Raw genomic sequence first — 18,281 nt, forward strand, 5'->3', positions numbered from 1 at the left:
GTCTAAACGTGGGAGTGGGCATGATCCCAAAAACAAGAGGATTGGTTTAAAGCATGTATGTGGATCAGTTAGACCCTGATAGACATCATCTGCCATTTTAACTGAAAATGGTCTTTTGACTCTAGAGAGTCAGACCAGGTACATTGAGGATATGGAGGTCATACTAAAAACCAGGAGTATTAAGTTAAAAAAAATCTGCATACTGAAAAGTGAGATTCCTCTCCCACCTGGTTGGTAGCCAAGCTTCCACCTCTCAGGCAACAGACTTGAGAATCCCTGCCTAGGATAACTGACAGATTATGGGCAGTTCTGAGCCATCTAAAACACAGCCAGTCCCTGTGCTGTGAAGTCCTCCGTTAACCAAGTCCTACATATGTACACAGAACTTCCAGTTAGCTTGTAGTTGTTATTCTTCTCTCTTAAATATGAATAGATAACAAGAACCACCAGATATATGAGGGAAGCCTATAATGGTAAAGAAAAAGACAAAACAAATAAAAAACTGTACACTTGAAGGAGAGAAAGACAATGAAGACAGATGAGGAAAATGTATGTGGGAAAAGACATTGCATTCTTGAAAGAAGATGTTCTTTAAAACGATACATTCAAAGAAAAAAAGAGTCCTTGAAAATTAAAAATATGGTAGCAAAAGTTAGAAATCCATTCAAAGCTTTGGAAGATAAAGTTAAAGAAAACTCCCCAAAAGTAACAAAAAGACAAGAGAGAAAATGGCAGGAAAAATGATGAGAAAAATATAAGCTTAATTTGGATGTAACCATATTCAAGAACTAGAAGAAGAACTGAATTTTCTAAAAACAGAAAATTGAGGGGTAGGGACTGATATTATCAAGAAACAATACAAGTAACTTTTACAAATGTCCAGATTGAAGACATTGAACACAATGGAGGAAAAGGATCTATAGTAGACAATTACGAATTTAGCCTCTGGAACTTAAAAGAAAATCTCAATAGCTCCCAGAGAAAAGAAGTTAGACACAGGGATTAGAATGCATAGGATTCTCAATAGTAACCTTAGAAGGTAGAAAACATTGGACTGATGTCTTCGAAATCCCTAGGGAAAATATTTCCAACCTAGAATGTTATACCAGCCAAACTATCAACTAAGTGTGGGAATAGAATATGCATATTTTCAGATGTTCAAGATCTTAAAATTTTTAATTCGCTTACACACTTTCTCAGAAACCTATCAGGTTACATTTTCCATAAAAAGGAGTGAGAGTGAAAAAGGAAAACAGAAGATATGATACCCAGGAAATAAGGAATTGAATGGAAGAAAAAGGCAAAGCAGATTCTCAAGATAATGTTGAAGACCAATTTCAAGGAAGTAGTCACTCAGAAAGCCTAGAGAGTTCCTGGTTCAGATTGCACATGAAAAATTGGTGGTTACAGGAGAGGTATCTTCAAGACAAAAATGAAACTCTCTGATATGTATGAGTATATTGAGAAGACATTCCCCTACCAGTAGAGAGTTTCCTTATGGCTAGTGAGAAATGAAAAGAAAACAAATCAAAATAAAAAATGAGGCAATTATTAAATCCAGGGAAAATAAAAAGTGATATAAGAAAGGAAAGATAACAGCATGTTTTAGTTGAAATGTAAAAAATATTTCCATAGTGATACACATGAAAATAGTGAACATGAGCTTATAGTAGGAAGTCAATAGATATTACACAACACTAAGGTAGCAAAAACTGAAAGGATAAACATTTACTTATAAATACGGAAGCAAACAGCAGAAGAAAGAGCTAAAAGACTTGGGAGTGGTTGAATCTAGAAAGCAGTAATATGGCCAATGTTGAAGTAACGGGACAATTCTTTTTTCAACATAAGACTTTCAATATAATTTTAGTTTTACAACTTTGTACACATATTATTTTGGTAAAAATTAAAATAAAAATCAATCTTCAGATTGAGTCTCTTGGTGACCTACAATTAAACAGAAACTCAACTGTAATTAGAAGCATCTAAATAGTCCCAAGAAAGGAGTAATCCCAGATTTGCCAGAGCCTAAGAATCTTATCATCAGACTCAACTCCATGAAAGAGCTGTCTCAAATCTATATTTCATAAATTGACAAAATGTGGCTGTGTAAGTGGAAGCAGGCAGCCAGGAGCACAAAACAGACAGATGAGACAGAATCTGCACCTTGCAGTTCCCATTACAGTGCTCTGTGCTTTTAGGAAGCATTGTTCTGAGAAAGGAAATTCCATTCTTTATTTCCTAAAGCTGTAAGTTGAACCTGACAGGTCTTCAGAGACTGGAATACTTACCGGTCCATGAAGAAATGAGGTAGTGATTGTAAGAAACACCCTAGGCTCATAACCACACATCCAACACCAATCATTATAGGTCTATGCAGTTTGGTTCCAAAATAACTCACAAATACAATCAACAAAAGATTTCCTAGGAAAAAATTGAGATGAAATGTGAACAGTTCAATAAGTATGAACAAAGTCTTAATTAACAGCCTCACCCAATCATTTACTATTTAGCATTTATTGTATAATAAATATCTCAAATACTAGGATTGGTGCTAGGGATGCATGAAATAACAAATGAATAAGACACAATCCCTGCCCTGAAAGAGGGCTTTATTCCACAATGTCCACAGACACATAAACAGATGTCGGTGGAACACTAACATTTTAAAGAGGGCGGAGAAAGAGAAGCCAGTGAAAGGGACTGAAGAATGGTTCTAGGAAATGTTAATGGCTCTATTTGTGATTATCTGGCTTTAGAAAATGGAATGTAAAAGTAGGTGTCAGCCTGTACATCATCTCTGGCCTCTCCCCCCATGCCGGCTCCACAGAGTATGATAGGCTTTCCTATGTTTGAAAAGGGAAGCAAAGTCAACTCCAGATAGATATATGTTTTGTAACTCATGATTCAAATATAACTTTATATTGGTCAATGTAGCCAAGCTATAGGTCTATTTTCACTTCTACTTCTTTCTTTAGAAACAAAAAGTAGTGGATCCCTGTTTCTCCACCACGGTCTTAGAAGTAAATCTGTGTTTGAGGAGTAAATAACTCAGGAAAAAGTGTATTCCCATGTCTTAGGATAAAGCTTTAGGATTTAGACAATAATTGAGGAGGCCCCATTCTGATGGACAGACCCTTGAAGACTATGGAGCAAAGGATTGGAAGAGCCAAACATGTAAGTTCTCAAATCATACATTTTTAATTCAATAATCAATATTTACCCTAATCTTACTATGTATAGGGAAAGTCACTATGATGAGCTTGAGGATTATAAAAATTTTAAAAACTCTTCCTCAAGGAGTTAATAACTTTCTAAGTGGTGATGTATATTTTGAAGACTTCTCTTTCCATCTCTGTTTTCTCTGTAGTCTGCTTTGTAAGCAGAAGAGAAGTCAGCCCCTATATTATTTTATATGGAGAGTGTCCCATCTCTATAGCCATGGCAGCCACATTGGCCTCCCTAGGTTTCTAAAATGCCCATCATCAAAGCCATCCATGTTGAAGGTAGTGTCTCAATAAGGCCACTGTTTGAAATCCATATCTATTTTTGAAAGGAGCAGGAAGGAGATTTCCCTCCTTACATTAGGGTGAGTTCATCTTTCAAATTCCTTGCTCTGTCAGTAAAATAATTATGATGAGAGGGGATGGAAAAAGACAGTTAAGTTCTTGTCAAGTGTTTTGAGAACACTTGAGAACACTGCTTGTAAAATTACTGAGGAAAAGTAATCAAAGCGATACTTTTATCAGCGTCTGTAAATTACCTCTCTTTTTCCCCTCAACAACTATTTCAGATCTTCATCATTCTGCTCACACCACCTTTCAACACTCACTTTCCATAGTTAATATTTTCTACTTGTCAAGAAATGCGGAGCAATCAAACACAAAGGTATCTGAGTTCCCCACCCTTTGGCCTTACCATCTTCCTTCAGTTTCAGTGTTTGGTGCCCATCTGACCATCCAAGATCAAACAGACCACCTGGGAACTTCCATTCTTTCCAGAAACTTAGTCCAATAATTAAAACCTCTCTCATAATATTTTAAGCTCCTCCCTCTCTACTGCATTTCAGTTACAGATGTTTTCTAGCTTCTCTCCAAACTTCCCAGAACATTGATCTGTATTCAGAGATTCCACTCTTCTCCCATTCTCGCCTGAAGTCACTGCTCTCTCACTGCTTTCTAGTTTCTAAATCTACTCTTCAGCTAAAAGTGCCATGGCAAAGATCATCAATTATCTCCATATTATAAAACACAGGGAATAGTTTTCCATCCTTATCTGACTGGACATTTCTAATTCTTTTCATGCTGCTAGCAAATGTTCTCTTTTGGAAATTTCTCTTCCCTTGGCATCTATAAGACCATTCTGTCCTCTTTCCCCTCTTACTTCTCTGACTATTCCTTCTCTTAACACTGTTATGGGCTCCTTTTTCTCTACCTGTGCCTTAAACATTGGTGTCCCTCAGGGATCCATTCTTTGTCCATTGTACTTATAACCCTATATCCTCTCCCTGAGTAGCTTCATCTGTTCTCAAGTTTTAAGAACCACCTTTTTACTTACTTAATCAATAGCTCCATCCCTGACAGTTTCGCAATGCTTCAGACTCATATGACTGCAATGTGGACATCGCTACCCAAAGGTTTCACTGGTATTACCACAGACAATATTTGCCTACACAGAACTCACCATTGTCCCAGAGCCACCACCATAATCTTGTTCCTCTTCCTCTATTCTCTGTCTCAGCACCGTTATCCACTCTACTGCCCAAGACGTAAACCTGGGGATTCCTGCTTTCCTCACCCACCACATCTAAACTCTCGCTCAGGTCTCTGGGATTTAACTCCTAAATATGTCTTAGGTCACCTTCTCTCTAGTCCTAATATGTATTGGGTCCTCTTTCCTTAGGTCTTCTCTCTCTATTCTCATATTCCAGTCGGATCCTGGCTCAGGCTCAGATAGCCCTCCCTTGCTTTTGCATCAGCCTCCGTGTATCCTCTCTGCCCCAGACTGATTGACCACCTTCAAATTTATCCCCAACACAGCCACAGCATGGCCCTTCAAAAAAGCAAATCTGAACTTTGCTTTTAATAGTTTGATCTTCAGTTTACAAACCCCAAAGGAGCCCATGGATAGAAATCAGGGGTTCCAAGAACTTGAATGAGAAAAACAATTGCAACTTTATTTTCCCTAACTTTTAACTAAATATTAGCATTTCCTTTGACAGTGAAAGCAGGCACAAACTACAGCGGTATTAGCAGTACATATGATTTTGTCATCAATAGAAGTGACAGATATTTGAATATGACATTACAGTTGTTGCAGATACCTCAAATATTATTGACACTAATCAGTCCTTCAAAATTAATATAGATATTGTTATTTAGGATATTGATAAAAAGTACAAACATATTAAGAGATGACAAGTTCTTTTAATATTTTGATAATTTTATTTCAACATAATTGGCTTCCTTTGTACTCTTAAAGTTTTTATTTTATTCAATTAAAATATTATTCTGAAATCATATGGCATCAGATTGCAAAAAAGTCCTTGGCACAGAAATATTGATAACTCCTGCTAATCCCTTAATGACTGTCTGTTACCTAAAGGACAAAAGGTAAATTCCATAGAAAGCACGTAAGGCTCTCCATGGCCCATTTCTCACCCCTGCCCATTTCTCCAGGCTTATATCCTAATAATTTCCACCTTCAGCTTGGCCAGCCAATAATATTGGGCTGAATGTTGCTCTCCACACAAGCTACTATGCTGTCTCACACTTATGCTTCTTCTATTGGAATTCTCTTCACACTCATCCAACCCTGTTTCTTCATCTGGAAGTACTTTCATCTTTCAAGAGCCGATCTACCCTGTGTGAGGTTGAGTCCCTCCTCTGTGCTCCTACAGAGCATATGCATATGCCTATGTCACCAAACTTACTGCATTCAATTAAAATTATTATTTTGCATCAATTCCCTTCATTAGCCTGTGAGCTGAGTTTACACAAGGACTATCTAAGGAACGACTTCTAACTCCATCACCAGGATCTAGCACACATGCGGTACAAAGCAAGGTCTGAGAGAATTGAACACTAGCAGACTGGATCAAGCATCGCCTGCTTCAGTTTTGCCTCTCCTCAATCCTGACTTTTCTTTCAGATACCAATTAAATATATCAAAGGCAACTTTCACCTCGAAGGAAGTAGAAGTCATTATAAAACCATAAAGGAGCAGCATTCATATTTCTATGTAGCTTTGTTCACAGGAGAAATCTTTCTCTCTGTCCCCACATCTTCCTGGTCACCCGCAAAAACCAGAGCCTAAGAAGAGACTTTATTCCTCCCTAGAAGTGGTTTCTGAAATAAATTCAGGGAGATGTGAAAGCAGTTTCTTCTTCCCTCCGCACAGAGGAAGGAGAATTCTCAACCTCCCAGAAACAACAGGAGAAGAAAAATATTTGTTTTTTCCCTTGGAAAACAGATTCCTTTATTTTTCCGTGATTTCTTCTAAGTATGAAGATAGAGCCCTTAAGGGTTATCAAATGATAGACTAAGTATAAACACTAAATATTCTGCCACGCATACTAGATAACCAAAAACCTATAAGAATAAAAAGTCCAGTGGTGGGATATGTGGCAATATTTAAGTGTTGTTCAGGGGTAATATTTAAATGAACTGTTTGTAAGCATATTCCAAAGTTAGTTAAGCTATTCAACTCACTTTAGAAAACATATTATTCAGTCAGATTAAATGACCTAAAGCAGTAAATAAAAATAAAATTCTAATTCCACAGATAAAATAAAATATAAAAAGAAGTAATGCAAAAATAGTTCATTACCAATCTCAAAGCTCCCATTAATAAATCCAACCACAGATGTTGGGATGTTGAATTGTCTCTCTATTTGTGTGAGCATGGAATTCATATAAGATCCAGATAGTGTTTTGGCTACATATGCACATGTTATTGCCAACAGAAACATCTAGGGAGAAAAGAGTATAAGAAAACACATGAAAAATTTATTTTTGAATCATATATTTGCCATCTGTTGACAAAATATCTTCTATCGCAAGACCGATTGTTTCCAACTTAAATAACCCTTCAATTTGTGATGTGGTCTTAATGTGGTCTGTTCTGGCCTTTCATGCCATGCTCTCTCTTTGAAAACTCAAAGTGGGACTAGTTGATTACTAATACTGAATTGTGTAGGTAACTGTAGCCTCATTATTTTATAGGTACATTTTGTGTGTACATAGAAACTAATCGTCATTCTAAATAAGACAGTAAATGATTTAAACAGAACTTCAGCACTACGATGCTATCTGTAATGCAAAAGAATACATATATGTTAATGAAAAAAAGAATGTAGCATTACCCAAAGACATTATTTCTGTAGCAAATTTGCTCGAGGTTTCTTTTATACAAAGTAATAGGCAAATTATACAACATTAGATTGCTACTCACAGCCACTTAATTTATTTAAAGCAATATTTTAATTACAAACCATTATGAAATGTTTCTAAACAGAATAAGTACTTGCTATGATAAACAAATACGAATACAATAAATTTCCACATATTGAATCACATTTCCTATGTATTGATAGAGTTCCAGAGAGCAGTCAGGTTGATACAATCCATGATGAAAATCAAGGACAACTTAACAAATAGAACTATCGTGATCAGCAGAAGCTAGCATGGTTTTACTAAAAATGTGAAAAGTTAAAACTTTTATAGTTTTATTAAATCAGAAAGAAGAAGACAGATTTTAGTAAGAGATTTGAAAAAGGAACATTACATACTGAGTAATGTTATAGTTAAGTAGATTAATTGCTGCTTCAAAATCAACGAATTATAGATAAATAGATTTATATCAGCCTGAATGGTGGTCTCCAATCCTATGCCATAGGGCTTTTCCCTTGGCCCTACTTAGCTTAGATTTTCCTGATGACGCTTCTATCCTGGGAGACCATTTGATCCACTCTGTAGCCAGCACACTCAAACCACTAAAATCCTCATCCCTCCACGTTCCACACTCCCAACTTTGAACCAACCCCACAGTTCATATTGCACCTTGTACATTCCCTTCAAGATGATTCAAACCTTGTCTTTTCCTCTGTTTCCAGCCCAGCCACGTGCTCTTCTTGACCAGCAAATGCTCTCAGCAACTTCATCTTCAAGCTCACCTCTATCCCTCCCTCGAATTTCTTAGAAGGATGGCTGTCCCTTCTCCTGTACAATAAAATCCTTCCACCCACACTCTTGAATCCATTCTTCCCACTTGTGAGATCCTGATTCATCAATTAGTGCCCCCACTCCTCTGTTTTTAACCTCGTGCTCTTTACTGCGTCTCTCCTCACTAACTTATAAATATATTCAAAGTATTTCTGTCTTTTAAAAACAAATATCTTCGCTCATCACTGGTGGTAGGTCCAGCTACCATCAAGCTGTTTGGAAGAATAGTCTAGATTCATTGCCTACACTATTTAACCTTCCATTCACCCTTCAGTCTATGACACTCTGACCTCTCTTGAAGCTACTCCATAAAAAGTCATAAACAACTTCCTGATTTCCGCATTCAATAGATTCTTCTCAGTCCTCCGTTTACCTAATATCTCTGAAATTCCCTCCCTCCATGCATATATATATCTGTGCCTATCTGCTAGACTCTTTCTATTCAATCTTTTCTTTGGCCAACCCCTTCAGTCTTGTACCCTTTCCTCTTTTTGCTATACATGCTCTCCCTAGGAAATCTCACTTATTCCCATGGCTTTAATTATCACTCACGGTGAAATCTTTCAAATGTATGCACAGTTTAGCTGAGACAATTGCAATCATTTTTTAGTCTCTGCTAGCCTTGGCCACCTCCAACCTCCCTTCCACCTGCACCACCACTAATTTGGAGCTTAGTAAATTTTTGTCCAATGAATTAATAAAATGCATAGTCGGCATATGATTCTACTTGTTAAAGTATTTTAGTGGCTTCCCATAAACAAAACCTCCTGTTTTTTAGATGGCCAACAAAACCTTGTCTATATCTCAGTATCAGCTCCTGCTGCTTGTCTCTAGACGTAACGTTCTACTCATAGTTCCTCTAATTCACCATGCCATTTCCCATCGCAGTGCCTTTTACAGGATGGTCTTCTGTTTGTGATACTTTTCTTTCTTTTGTGTATCTGCTAAATATATACTCAATTTTTAAAACTCAACTCTCCCATCATTTGTATTGTGGAGGCTTCCTCTGCTCTCTGCTCCCTAGGTAGCCTTGACCACTCACATCTTATCTTCCTACACTGCTATATGCCTGCCTTTATTACAGCCCTTAGTGCACTTTATTTATGTGTTTGGATGCCTATAACCTCTCCCCTCACTAAACTGTGAGCAATTCAAAGATAGGAGCCGTATATTATTTACCTTTGTATCTTTGGTGTCTAGTAAGTGCCTGACAAATAATAGACACCCAAGACAAGTTTACTAAATTAATGACAGAATAAGTATTCAAAAACATCTTGAAGAAGTGGTCAGAGCTGAAAGTAAGCTGAATGTAAGATGGAATGTAATAAGATTAAATACACCTAAGCCAAGAGTTAGCTGTACCAATTAGTTTGGGAACATCTGAATAGAAATTTATGTGAAAAAGACCTGGGAAATATACATATCAAGTTCCATATGAGTCAAAACTGTTATATGTCTGACAAGATAGTATAGCTACATCTCCAGCTATTCATCCTTTTATCGTAAATACCATTTATAGAAACTCTTTCTTCACACTATAAATCTTTGCAGAGCACATTATTGAGAGCTGATAATTTCCAAATGGTTTTAAAATTCAGGCTTCATATTTAAAAGCAAGATCTACCAAGTAAAGTACAAATGACATTTGGGAGAATACTTTATTTTATTTAACATTTTAAGAAAGGAAACTAGATAAATCATGACCCCAATGTTCTTTTCCTAAAACACCTAGATGGGTTGCCTGAACTGTTTGATTCTATTCACAGAGTGAAAACAACCAGTAGCTATTCTGACCCATGGCTGGTGCAAAATAACCCCTATATTTATAAAGCTAGTTCTACAACCTTTTAACAATAATGCCCCAGAGTTTGAAACAAATTCATTGAGGGCAATCCTTTGATGCCTTCTAAAGAATTTTGCTTAACAAGCATATTTCTAAGTTCAGAGAAGGGAAAAAATCTAACCAATTATTAAGTAATTGTCTCTCACTTTTACATGATAAACTTGTGCTCGCAATATTTTGCCATAATGTTCACATCTGTATCTCATCTTGCCAAACTCCAAAGTAATCAAAAATTAAATTTAAGATCAATCGTTTCTAAATAAACACCTGACTTGACTTTTATCCACAAGTGCTATTAATAAAAATAGCTATTATTTATTGAACGTTTACCATGTTCCAGTCATTGTTCCAAGCATTTGTGAAAAAGAAAAACAATCCCATGGCGCAGAAGTATTGTTATTACCATTTTCAGGTGAGAAAACTGAAGCACAAAATGATTAAGCAACTTGTCCAAGGTCACACAGCAAATAAGCAGCTGAACTCAGATATGAACCCAGGAAGCCTGGGCCTCAATCCTTATGTTTAACCACTCAGTTTTAGGAGGACACAAGAATTGAGGGATAACGTAAGGGGAATTTTTTTTATCATTAACATGGCATTTTAGGAACGATAGTTTTCTAGATTTATATCATAATTCTCCACTTTAGTGTACAAGGGTAGATTTTCCCTACATATGTGTTAAGAGAAAACAAACTTTCAATACAGCGAAAATTGGTGGCAATGTCTTAGTTTGGAAATCATTTGCAGGCACCAGCTGTAAAATCAAGAAATATCCAAAGCCTTTGGTTTAAAGTAAATTGATGTTTGTTTTAAGCCAAAATTGCTTTGAAGCTATGCAACAAGCATTGGCTCTGAAATAGTCAAGAATACCAGAAACAGCTAACAAAATGGGCATTTTTCTTATAGAGAATGATTGGTGTGTTGCCAAATCTTGAAGTAAACATTAGTTTTACTGGGTCATTGTGAAGCAACCATTGCTTACAGATTCACAAAGCACTTCTGTCCAGTGAACCATTTTCCAGAAGAGACCCCCATACTCCTCTGACCTAGAAGCCCCAGAAGGGTGAGCCTTTGATCCAGGGAAAATAAATCCTGTTGTAACTTAACGTGTGCCCGAAAATTTTTAAGATCCTGTCTTCCACTGCAGTCTCTCAAAACCATTTCTGACCAAATTGTCTGAATCAATCACCCTATCTAGGCACACCCGTAAGTTACAAACCAACTTCATTAAAGCAAGAAATTATCAATATATCAGCTAGTATGACGTTAACATTAGATCACTTCATAAAGATAGGAGCAACTTTGCAAGATTTAAGTTAAAAAAAATATGGTACATACACATATATCCACACACAAAAATTCCATACCTTCAACTTGGAAAGACATCTTATTTTATGAGTCTCAGTTCTTTCCTCAGTGTCTCCCATGTTGCTCTCCTGAGCGTTCCAAGGTATTTATGTTTTAAATCTTGATATTTCTTAGTTCTATCCTTTTAATAAAACAAAAATCTATTAAATTGTTGACAAAATCATAAGCCGTCATTCTTTTGAAGAAAATACTGAATCTGAAGAAGATAATCAGAATCCAATGTATTAAAAAAAAAATACCTGGGAAGCTTTTGATTCAGATGTAGAAAATAATGACAGAGGCGATTTAGTTGTTAATTTTCCATTGAAAAAGTTACATCAAATAACTTTAGTTACTCTTTAGTGAGATTAAAGATATGAGAATAATTTGTTTTGGTGCCCTTTTCAAAATAATAGTCACGTGGTTAAAACAAAGCTTTTCATTTCTTCAGCCAAAACAAATAGAACCAAAGTGAGCTCCTTGAACTTACATGAAAATGCTGCTTTTAAGAACACACAGACTTTGATTTGTGTTTGTGCTAAAAATCTGCTTCAGCAAGCCTACCAAGGCTCGAAAATCTCTGTTTGGCCAGGCTCCCTCTCCAAGTTCTTCGCGTTCCAAGACTTCCCCAGAGTCTCAGGAAGGGAAACACTTTCTGGGGCACTGCTGATTCACAGAAACCTGGGGAGACGTGGAATTTTAATCATGGAAATAGACTAAGTAGAAATAACAAATAATTCTATGATCTGGAAAACAATCCTACCATTGCAAGTTAAGATGTGAGGTTTAGAAGATGATCACACGTGTAAGTGGAGATCTCTATGTCTACATATGCAATAAAATAAATAAATGTGTATCTACATGCATGTATAATACATAGGCACACATTTTTACATGTAAAACAAAAAGGTGATTTGAACTCTGTTAAGTTCTACTTACCCCTTGTCAAATATTTTGTCTATTTTGCGTCTTGAAACGACGGTAACATTTTGGACCAAAACCAAAGTGTTTTACTCTGACAATATTTATTCTAGTAAATCTACTTCAAGTTGCCAGAATGATATCTAACAGTGTCCCCAGTGTTAATTTATTAAAATTCTCTGAACAAAATTTATTTAACAGGTGATTCTGAATGGCACTAATTTTTAAAAACTTCACTGCTGTATCTCTATAAATCTGCTGAATCTCACTACCCTACACAGATTAAGGCAGTAACCACTGAACAATTATGTATGAGCTTAGCTCTCTTTACTCATTCTCTCACGGATACAACAATTTCTTATCCTAAGTCTGTTGTGTGCCAGTCATTGTGCTAAGCACAGGATTTCAGCAGTGAGCAAGGCAGACCAGCTGTCCTCTAGACGATATAAACTAGTTAGAGAAGAATAAGGCTCTGAGGAAGGTATTTGGACCCAGATCCCAAGGGAAAGGTAAAACTTTTAAATAAAACTCATTGAAATAGAGTGAGACAGTGTACAATCAAATACAAATTGTTTGGTATGTAAGGGGTGAAATTGATAGGTCATGGATGAAAATTGTTAGAGACACTCTCGACAATTCGAATGGCGGTACAAACGAACTCATACGGAACTCCCCCACATAAAATACCAAGTCACCTTAACTATAGCGCAAGCACATGATGCTAGCTTTGGAAAAACCAATAGAATAGGATAATTTTTTAAAAAATGGGAACTGCTATTCTTTGGTTCTCATCTTTAACACATCTGCTTTTATCATTAAACTTTCAACTGCCCTCATTCCGTCTTTCTCATGATTTAGAACTTAATCTCGCTGCCTTATCTTTTTTCCTCCATCCCTCCATACCAATATCTGAGCCCAATACACCCACCCAATCAAACAATGAGAGGGAGAGAACTTAGTCCTCTTCCAGGTCAAAGTTATCTTCACTCTTTTCAGTGGCTATTCTAAATGCCTATTTTCCCTATGTAGCCATGGGACATAGAAAGTCCAATTAGCGACACAGAAAATCACCACATAGGGAAAGTCTGCAGTTCCTTCTATGCATTGTGACACTATATAACCATCTTGAGCAGGTTTTATCAACATACCTTAAAGATTTGTTTGCAAATGTGTTCACTGTCTTGAGAGAAGTTTTATAAACAATTGTAAGAGGTAGTGTTTGAAGCTAAGCACTTGGAAAGAATTAAATATGATTCAATTAACACTAAATTTCCTCTCGTTGGCCAACTTACACAGTGAAAACATTTTAGCTTTTCAGACACACTTTAAAATTTTCGATGGAGGAAAATAAATAAAAGAGTGAATAAAACCTATTCTGTTTATTTAACAAAATTCATGAAATCCAATAGTTAATATCACAATCACTGCTGAGCACTTTGACCCCAAATCAGGGAATTCATGCGTTGTTTATTCAGATCCTAGAACCGGGCAAGTGCCAGCCATGTGAACAGTAGCCTTTTGTTAGCACGTTGTTGTTTACACCGTGACTTCTGCTCCTGGGACCACGGCGTCACTGACAAATCCCCGTCGGTCATCACTGCTAATGAAAAGGACTTGCTGAAGTATTATTGAGTGGAGAATCACCTTATTTCCCTAACTCTTTCTTCTCGGCGTTCAAATGGGAGCAGGTATGCAGTATGCTTTGTCACACAAATATAACTGTGTTTCTTCCACGTTTGCTGGTCATAACTCTGGTTTTTGGTTTTTTTTTTTTTAAATTGTGGTAAAATACATTACAGAATTGTTAACTATGCAAACATTTTCAGTTAGCGGATCTCTACAAGTTTTTCATCTTGCACAACCGAAACTCTATATCCATTGGACAGTCACGCCCTGGGGTTTTTGACACCCCTTGGTTGCCAGTCTTTAATGACATATCTCAGTCACAAGACAATACAATTTATTACAAAACAGGTAGTCTGGTTTGCGCTCTTTCCCCAGTGTTATGTACACAGACATAGATTTTTTATTACTATAAATCATTTTGGAAAATGCATCCATTTAATTTTACAATATACTATACTACCGAATTAATGAAATAAAGGCTTTGCTTTATCATGACAAAACTAGTAGTACATACGTGAAGAAGACTTAGAAGGATATCTTTTCCCTGGGAAAAAAAGAGGGAGTCACGCCAGCAAAAATCTTATGAAAACTGTTTATTTCTAGAATCTTCAAACGGCCCCTAGCTCTGCAAGAAGAGAACAGCCACTTGAGCCATATCCAGCTGAAATAATTTCAACCAATACCAAACCAAGCAAGGACTGATGAAGAACATGTAGAATTAACAACGACTTTTTGTCTGATGCCTCCCAAATTATTTTACTTCTATTAGTTCATTGTCATCAGAAAGGAAAAAATAAGATCAGGGATTCTGCAAATCAGCCTTACAAATATAGGTATTATTTGCTTGTAACATTCAGAGAGGTACGAGGAATGCATCACTCTAGGCAAAACCGGGGAAGAAACTTGACTGGGCCATGGACTATTACCCATGCATATGATTTCACCATGCAAACCAAAGAAAGGAATGCACAGAAATGGCAGCAAAAACCTTCATCAGCAATCTAGCAATAAAAATACCTACTTGTTACTCTGGATAACGTACTGATTAACTCTGGATGTAGACCAAGACATGGAAAAGTAAAGCTGAAACCTGACTTTTAAGTCTGTAGGAGAACTGGTTGTGAATATCATTGGTGTTACATCCCATACCGAGTCGTTCTAGAGAATGATTAGATAGTTAGGGGAGTAGCCAACGTTTTCCACACTTGCAACGTAAACTGTTTCATTTCTTCAGATTATTATCCCAATTCTTCTCTTCCTTTTGCTTGCTCAGACATAGTTTTGGATACAAAAACATGTTCCTTTAGTTAATTATGGCAACTAAATACTGAGCTGCTCCTTTTTCTCATAGAGATAAAACTTTATCTGTTTATAAAGCTTCCGAAATAACTGAAAATCCAATAAAATGTTTGGATTTTTTCCCAACCCACTTATTTATGGATTTGTTCATTCACATTAATGGATGTAGGGAGGCAGTTAGATATAGTCAAACGTCAGACCTTGAAGCCCAGTTAGTCTGGACCCAATCCTAGTTTAGTTGTTTAATTGTGAGTTGTTTGAACTCTTTGGGCCTTTTTTTAATCTATGATGTTGGAATATTTATGCCTACCTTGCAAGATCGTTATGAAGACTGAGTTATAAAATTTACGTTAGACCCCAAGCATGGTTGCTGGAATAAAACAGTTATTCTGTCAATGGCAGTAATTATTATTCAATCATTCCACAAATATTTATTAAGACTCTACTACATTCCAAGCACAGTAGTTGGTGCTGGGGATACAAAGATGAATAACATATGTGCTTACTCTCGAGAAGTCTCAGAAGCTATTGGGAGAGATAGACAATTAAATGTTAACAATAGCTAGTTAGTGCCATAATGCAGACAATTTGAGCTAAATAACAGGAAGAGGCAATTAATGAAAACTATTTGTGTGGCTATTCATTCGGAGCATCATTTGGGTACAGCATAGTAGTTTAAGTACTTGGGCTTTGAAATGAGGCACAATTGGTTTGAAAGCGTGTTTTTAAACTAGCTGTGTGATTTTGTACAAGTCAGTTAATCTACCTATACAATGAAGACAGTCTCTATCTTTGTATCAGGCAAGGTCCAGACAGGAAAAGAGAGCCCAGGACAGGTAGTTCAATACAGGAATTTAATATGGGAAACTAGTTACAAAGGTATCAGAAGAGTTCAAAAGCAAAAGTGGGGATGGTGGGCAACTCAGAGGTTTACACCAGTGGGAAGTCACTCTCACTTCTAAGGCTGTATCAGAAAGGGAAATGGGCTGAGCTGCAGAAGCTTGAGCCCTAAGGACACACAGGCACTGCCAGAGGCACCGCTTAAAGTGGGGAGGGGAGAAATGCCCTCCCTTTTCCCCTCCCTCAACCCCAGACTCACAGCACTACTTCCCATTGACACAATCTAACAGGAAATCAGATGCCAGGGATCCTGGAAAATTTAATTTTCGGAAGTCAGTCCCTTGGGATACTGTGAGGATCAGAGGATGGGAGGGAATGGATATGAGGCCAGAAAAATGAATGATAATCATTGCAGTAGAATTAAACAAGGTAAGTGTGTAATATGATGCCAGCACACAATCAACATTCGCTAAAGGATAGCTATTTATATTATTGGATAATACGCTTTCAATGGTTAGGGCTCTTTTTATTCTCAGTAATAGAAGATTCAGGAGATTTAACTAGTTGCATAATTCCCAAGCTCCAGACATTACATATGTAGACACTGCAATTTCTACGTGATGCCAAATAAGATATGTGATTTCATCATCAACTCGATGGATTTTAACTGACTCAAATTCATTAACCAACTACTTTTGCATGATGTGAACACAGCCATAGTCACCAAATCTTTACACAGCCAGGTGTCTCCATTTTTCTTATTCAAGTTACACGTGGAGAAAATGTCTAAAGAGATCCGAGATACAGTTTTAATTACCACTAAGTCCTTGTTAGAATACTTCAACAACCATATTAAAAACAGTACATTAAAGTCAAAAGTAAAACCTTTCCATGGTGAAGGAGAAACAGGGAAAAGAATAATATTATTATTTCTCATTCTTATTTCCTTCTATGTAGATGGAATTCCATTAGCATAGCATGTTTTTCCCCTCTCCATACCCTCACTCACTCCATGTGGCGAAGGCTGACATGATCCAGTGACCACATGGGGAAGTCTGTCTATTTGGAGGTTGACTATAAGTCTGCTCGCCAAAGGAAATAAGTCACATTCCCTCATATCAGCCTGTTTAGTGCTAAAGGTGATATTTTGGGCTCTGGACGTCATACCTCTCTGTCTTATTTTTCAATTTTTCACAGTTAGGATGGGGTGGGGGGAAGCTGGTATTTATTGACATCTATTTATTCAACACTCTCAAAGACCCCAACATACAAGAAAAGTATGAAGAAAAACCTAAAGGGCTATCACCAGATCGGAAAAACACAAGCTCTAATATCATGTATACAATGTGATGCCATTTTTTTGTAAAACCATATACAATTGAAGATAATTGTAAAAAATATAAATATTATATACTACTTTCTATATTCCAGTAACTGTTCTAGGAGCTTTATAGATGTCAATTTAATTCTCATAAAACCCACAGCATAATTAAGGTTATCCCAACTTATAATGATGTGGGAATGAAAGCACAGAGAGGTCAAGTAACTTTGCAAGGCCACACAGCTTGTAAGTGGTAGAGCCAGGATTCAGACACAGGCAGAGTGGCCCTACAGACTATTCACTGCCACCCTAAGCTGCCTCTCCACTAGTGTGGGATGTGTGTGTGTGTGTGTGTGTGTGAGTCTATTCACTGTTGTGCTCACCTAGATAAAATACTGAAGTACCTAAATCAGAATCTTAGAAGTGATTATCTCTGGATGGGATTATGGTTGATTTTGTTTTGTTTTTCCTCTGGAAATTTCTATGCTGTTTTCCACAGGGATCATTATATTTTTTTCCAATTAAAAAAAGGGGGAAAAAGAACAAAAACATCATTGGAATTGATTCTTTAAAAATATAATAAGAATGTAGCACGCTTCTAATCCATGTTAACAATGTGTTCTTAACTACTTCTGTTTTTTTGTTGTTTGTTTTGCTAATTATTTTACTCTCATTAGGAATCTTTGACAGTCTCCTCTTCCTCTCCCTTCTCTTTGATTATTCAGGTTTTAATTAACAAATTGGCCTGAGGCATCCATAACTTCCTGATCAGAGCCACTGAATGTTAGAGGTGGAAGGCCTCCAGAGTCACTGCTTAGAGCTCCCCAACTGGCTGCATAACGGTATCAATTCCAATGTCCAC

The 18,281-nt window shown here is 36.8% G+C and overlaps 1 protein-coding gene and 1 long non-coding RNA gene across 51 annotated transcripts in view; one reads left to right on the forward strand and one right to left on the reverse strand.

Annotated features, from left to right (window-relative positions):
- The window catches only part of SLCO1A2 (solute carrier organic anion transporter family member 1A2), a 118,272-nt gene that overhangs the window by 33,378 nt on the left and 66,613 nt on the right, over positions 1 to 18,281 (reverse strand). For 28 of the 50 annotated variants that reach the window (XM_070620764.1, XM_070620778.1, XM_070620781.1 and 25 more), the window contains 4 exons: positions 11,903 to 12,093; positions 11,433 to 11,554; positions 6,829 to 6,970; positions 2,292 to 2,424 (listed from right to left, as the gene is read on the reverse strand). In XM_070620764.1, the coding sequence (XP_070476865.1) occupies positions 2,292 to 2,424; positions 6,829 to 6,970; positions 11,433 to 11,492 (335 nt within the window). In that variant the 5' untranslated portion in view covers positions 11,493 to 11,554; positions 11,903 to 12,093. Of the gene's footprint in view, positions 1 to 2,291; positions 2,425 to 6,828; positions 6,971 to 11,432; positions 11,555 to 11,672; positions 12,094 to 18,281 lie in introns of those variants that run through there. The other 22 variants (XM_070620774.1, XM_070620772.1, XM_070620782.1 and 19 more) reach the window with 9 other exon arrangements.
- LOC139083529 (uncharacterized) lies at positions 13,812 to 15,384 on the forward strand. Its single transcript, XR_011540332.1, has 2 exons — positions 13,812 to 14,021; positions 14,563 to 15,384. It is a non-coding gene; the product is annotated as an uncharacterized lncRNA (long non-coding RNA).

This window comes from Equus przewalskii, chromosome 5, assembly GCF_037783145.1.
Source record: "Equus przewalskii isolate Varuska chromosome 5, EquPr2, whole genome shotgun sequence".
Classification (NCBI taxonomy): Eukaryota; Metazoa; Chordata; class Mammalia; order Perissodactyla; family Equidae; genus Equus; species Equus przewalskii.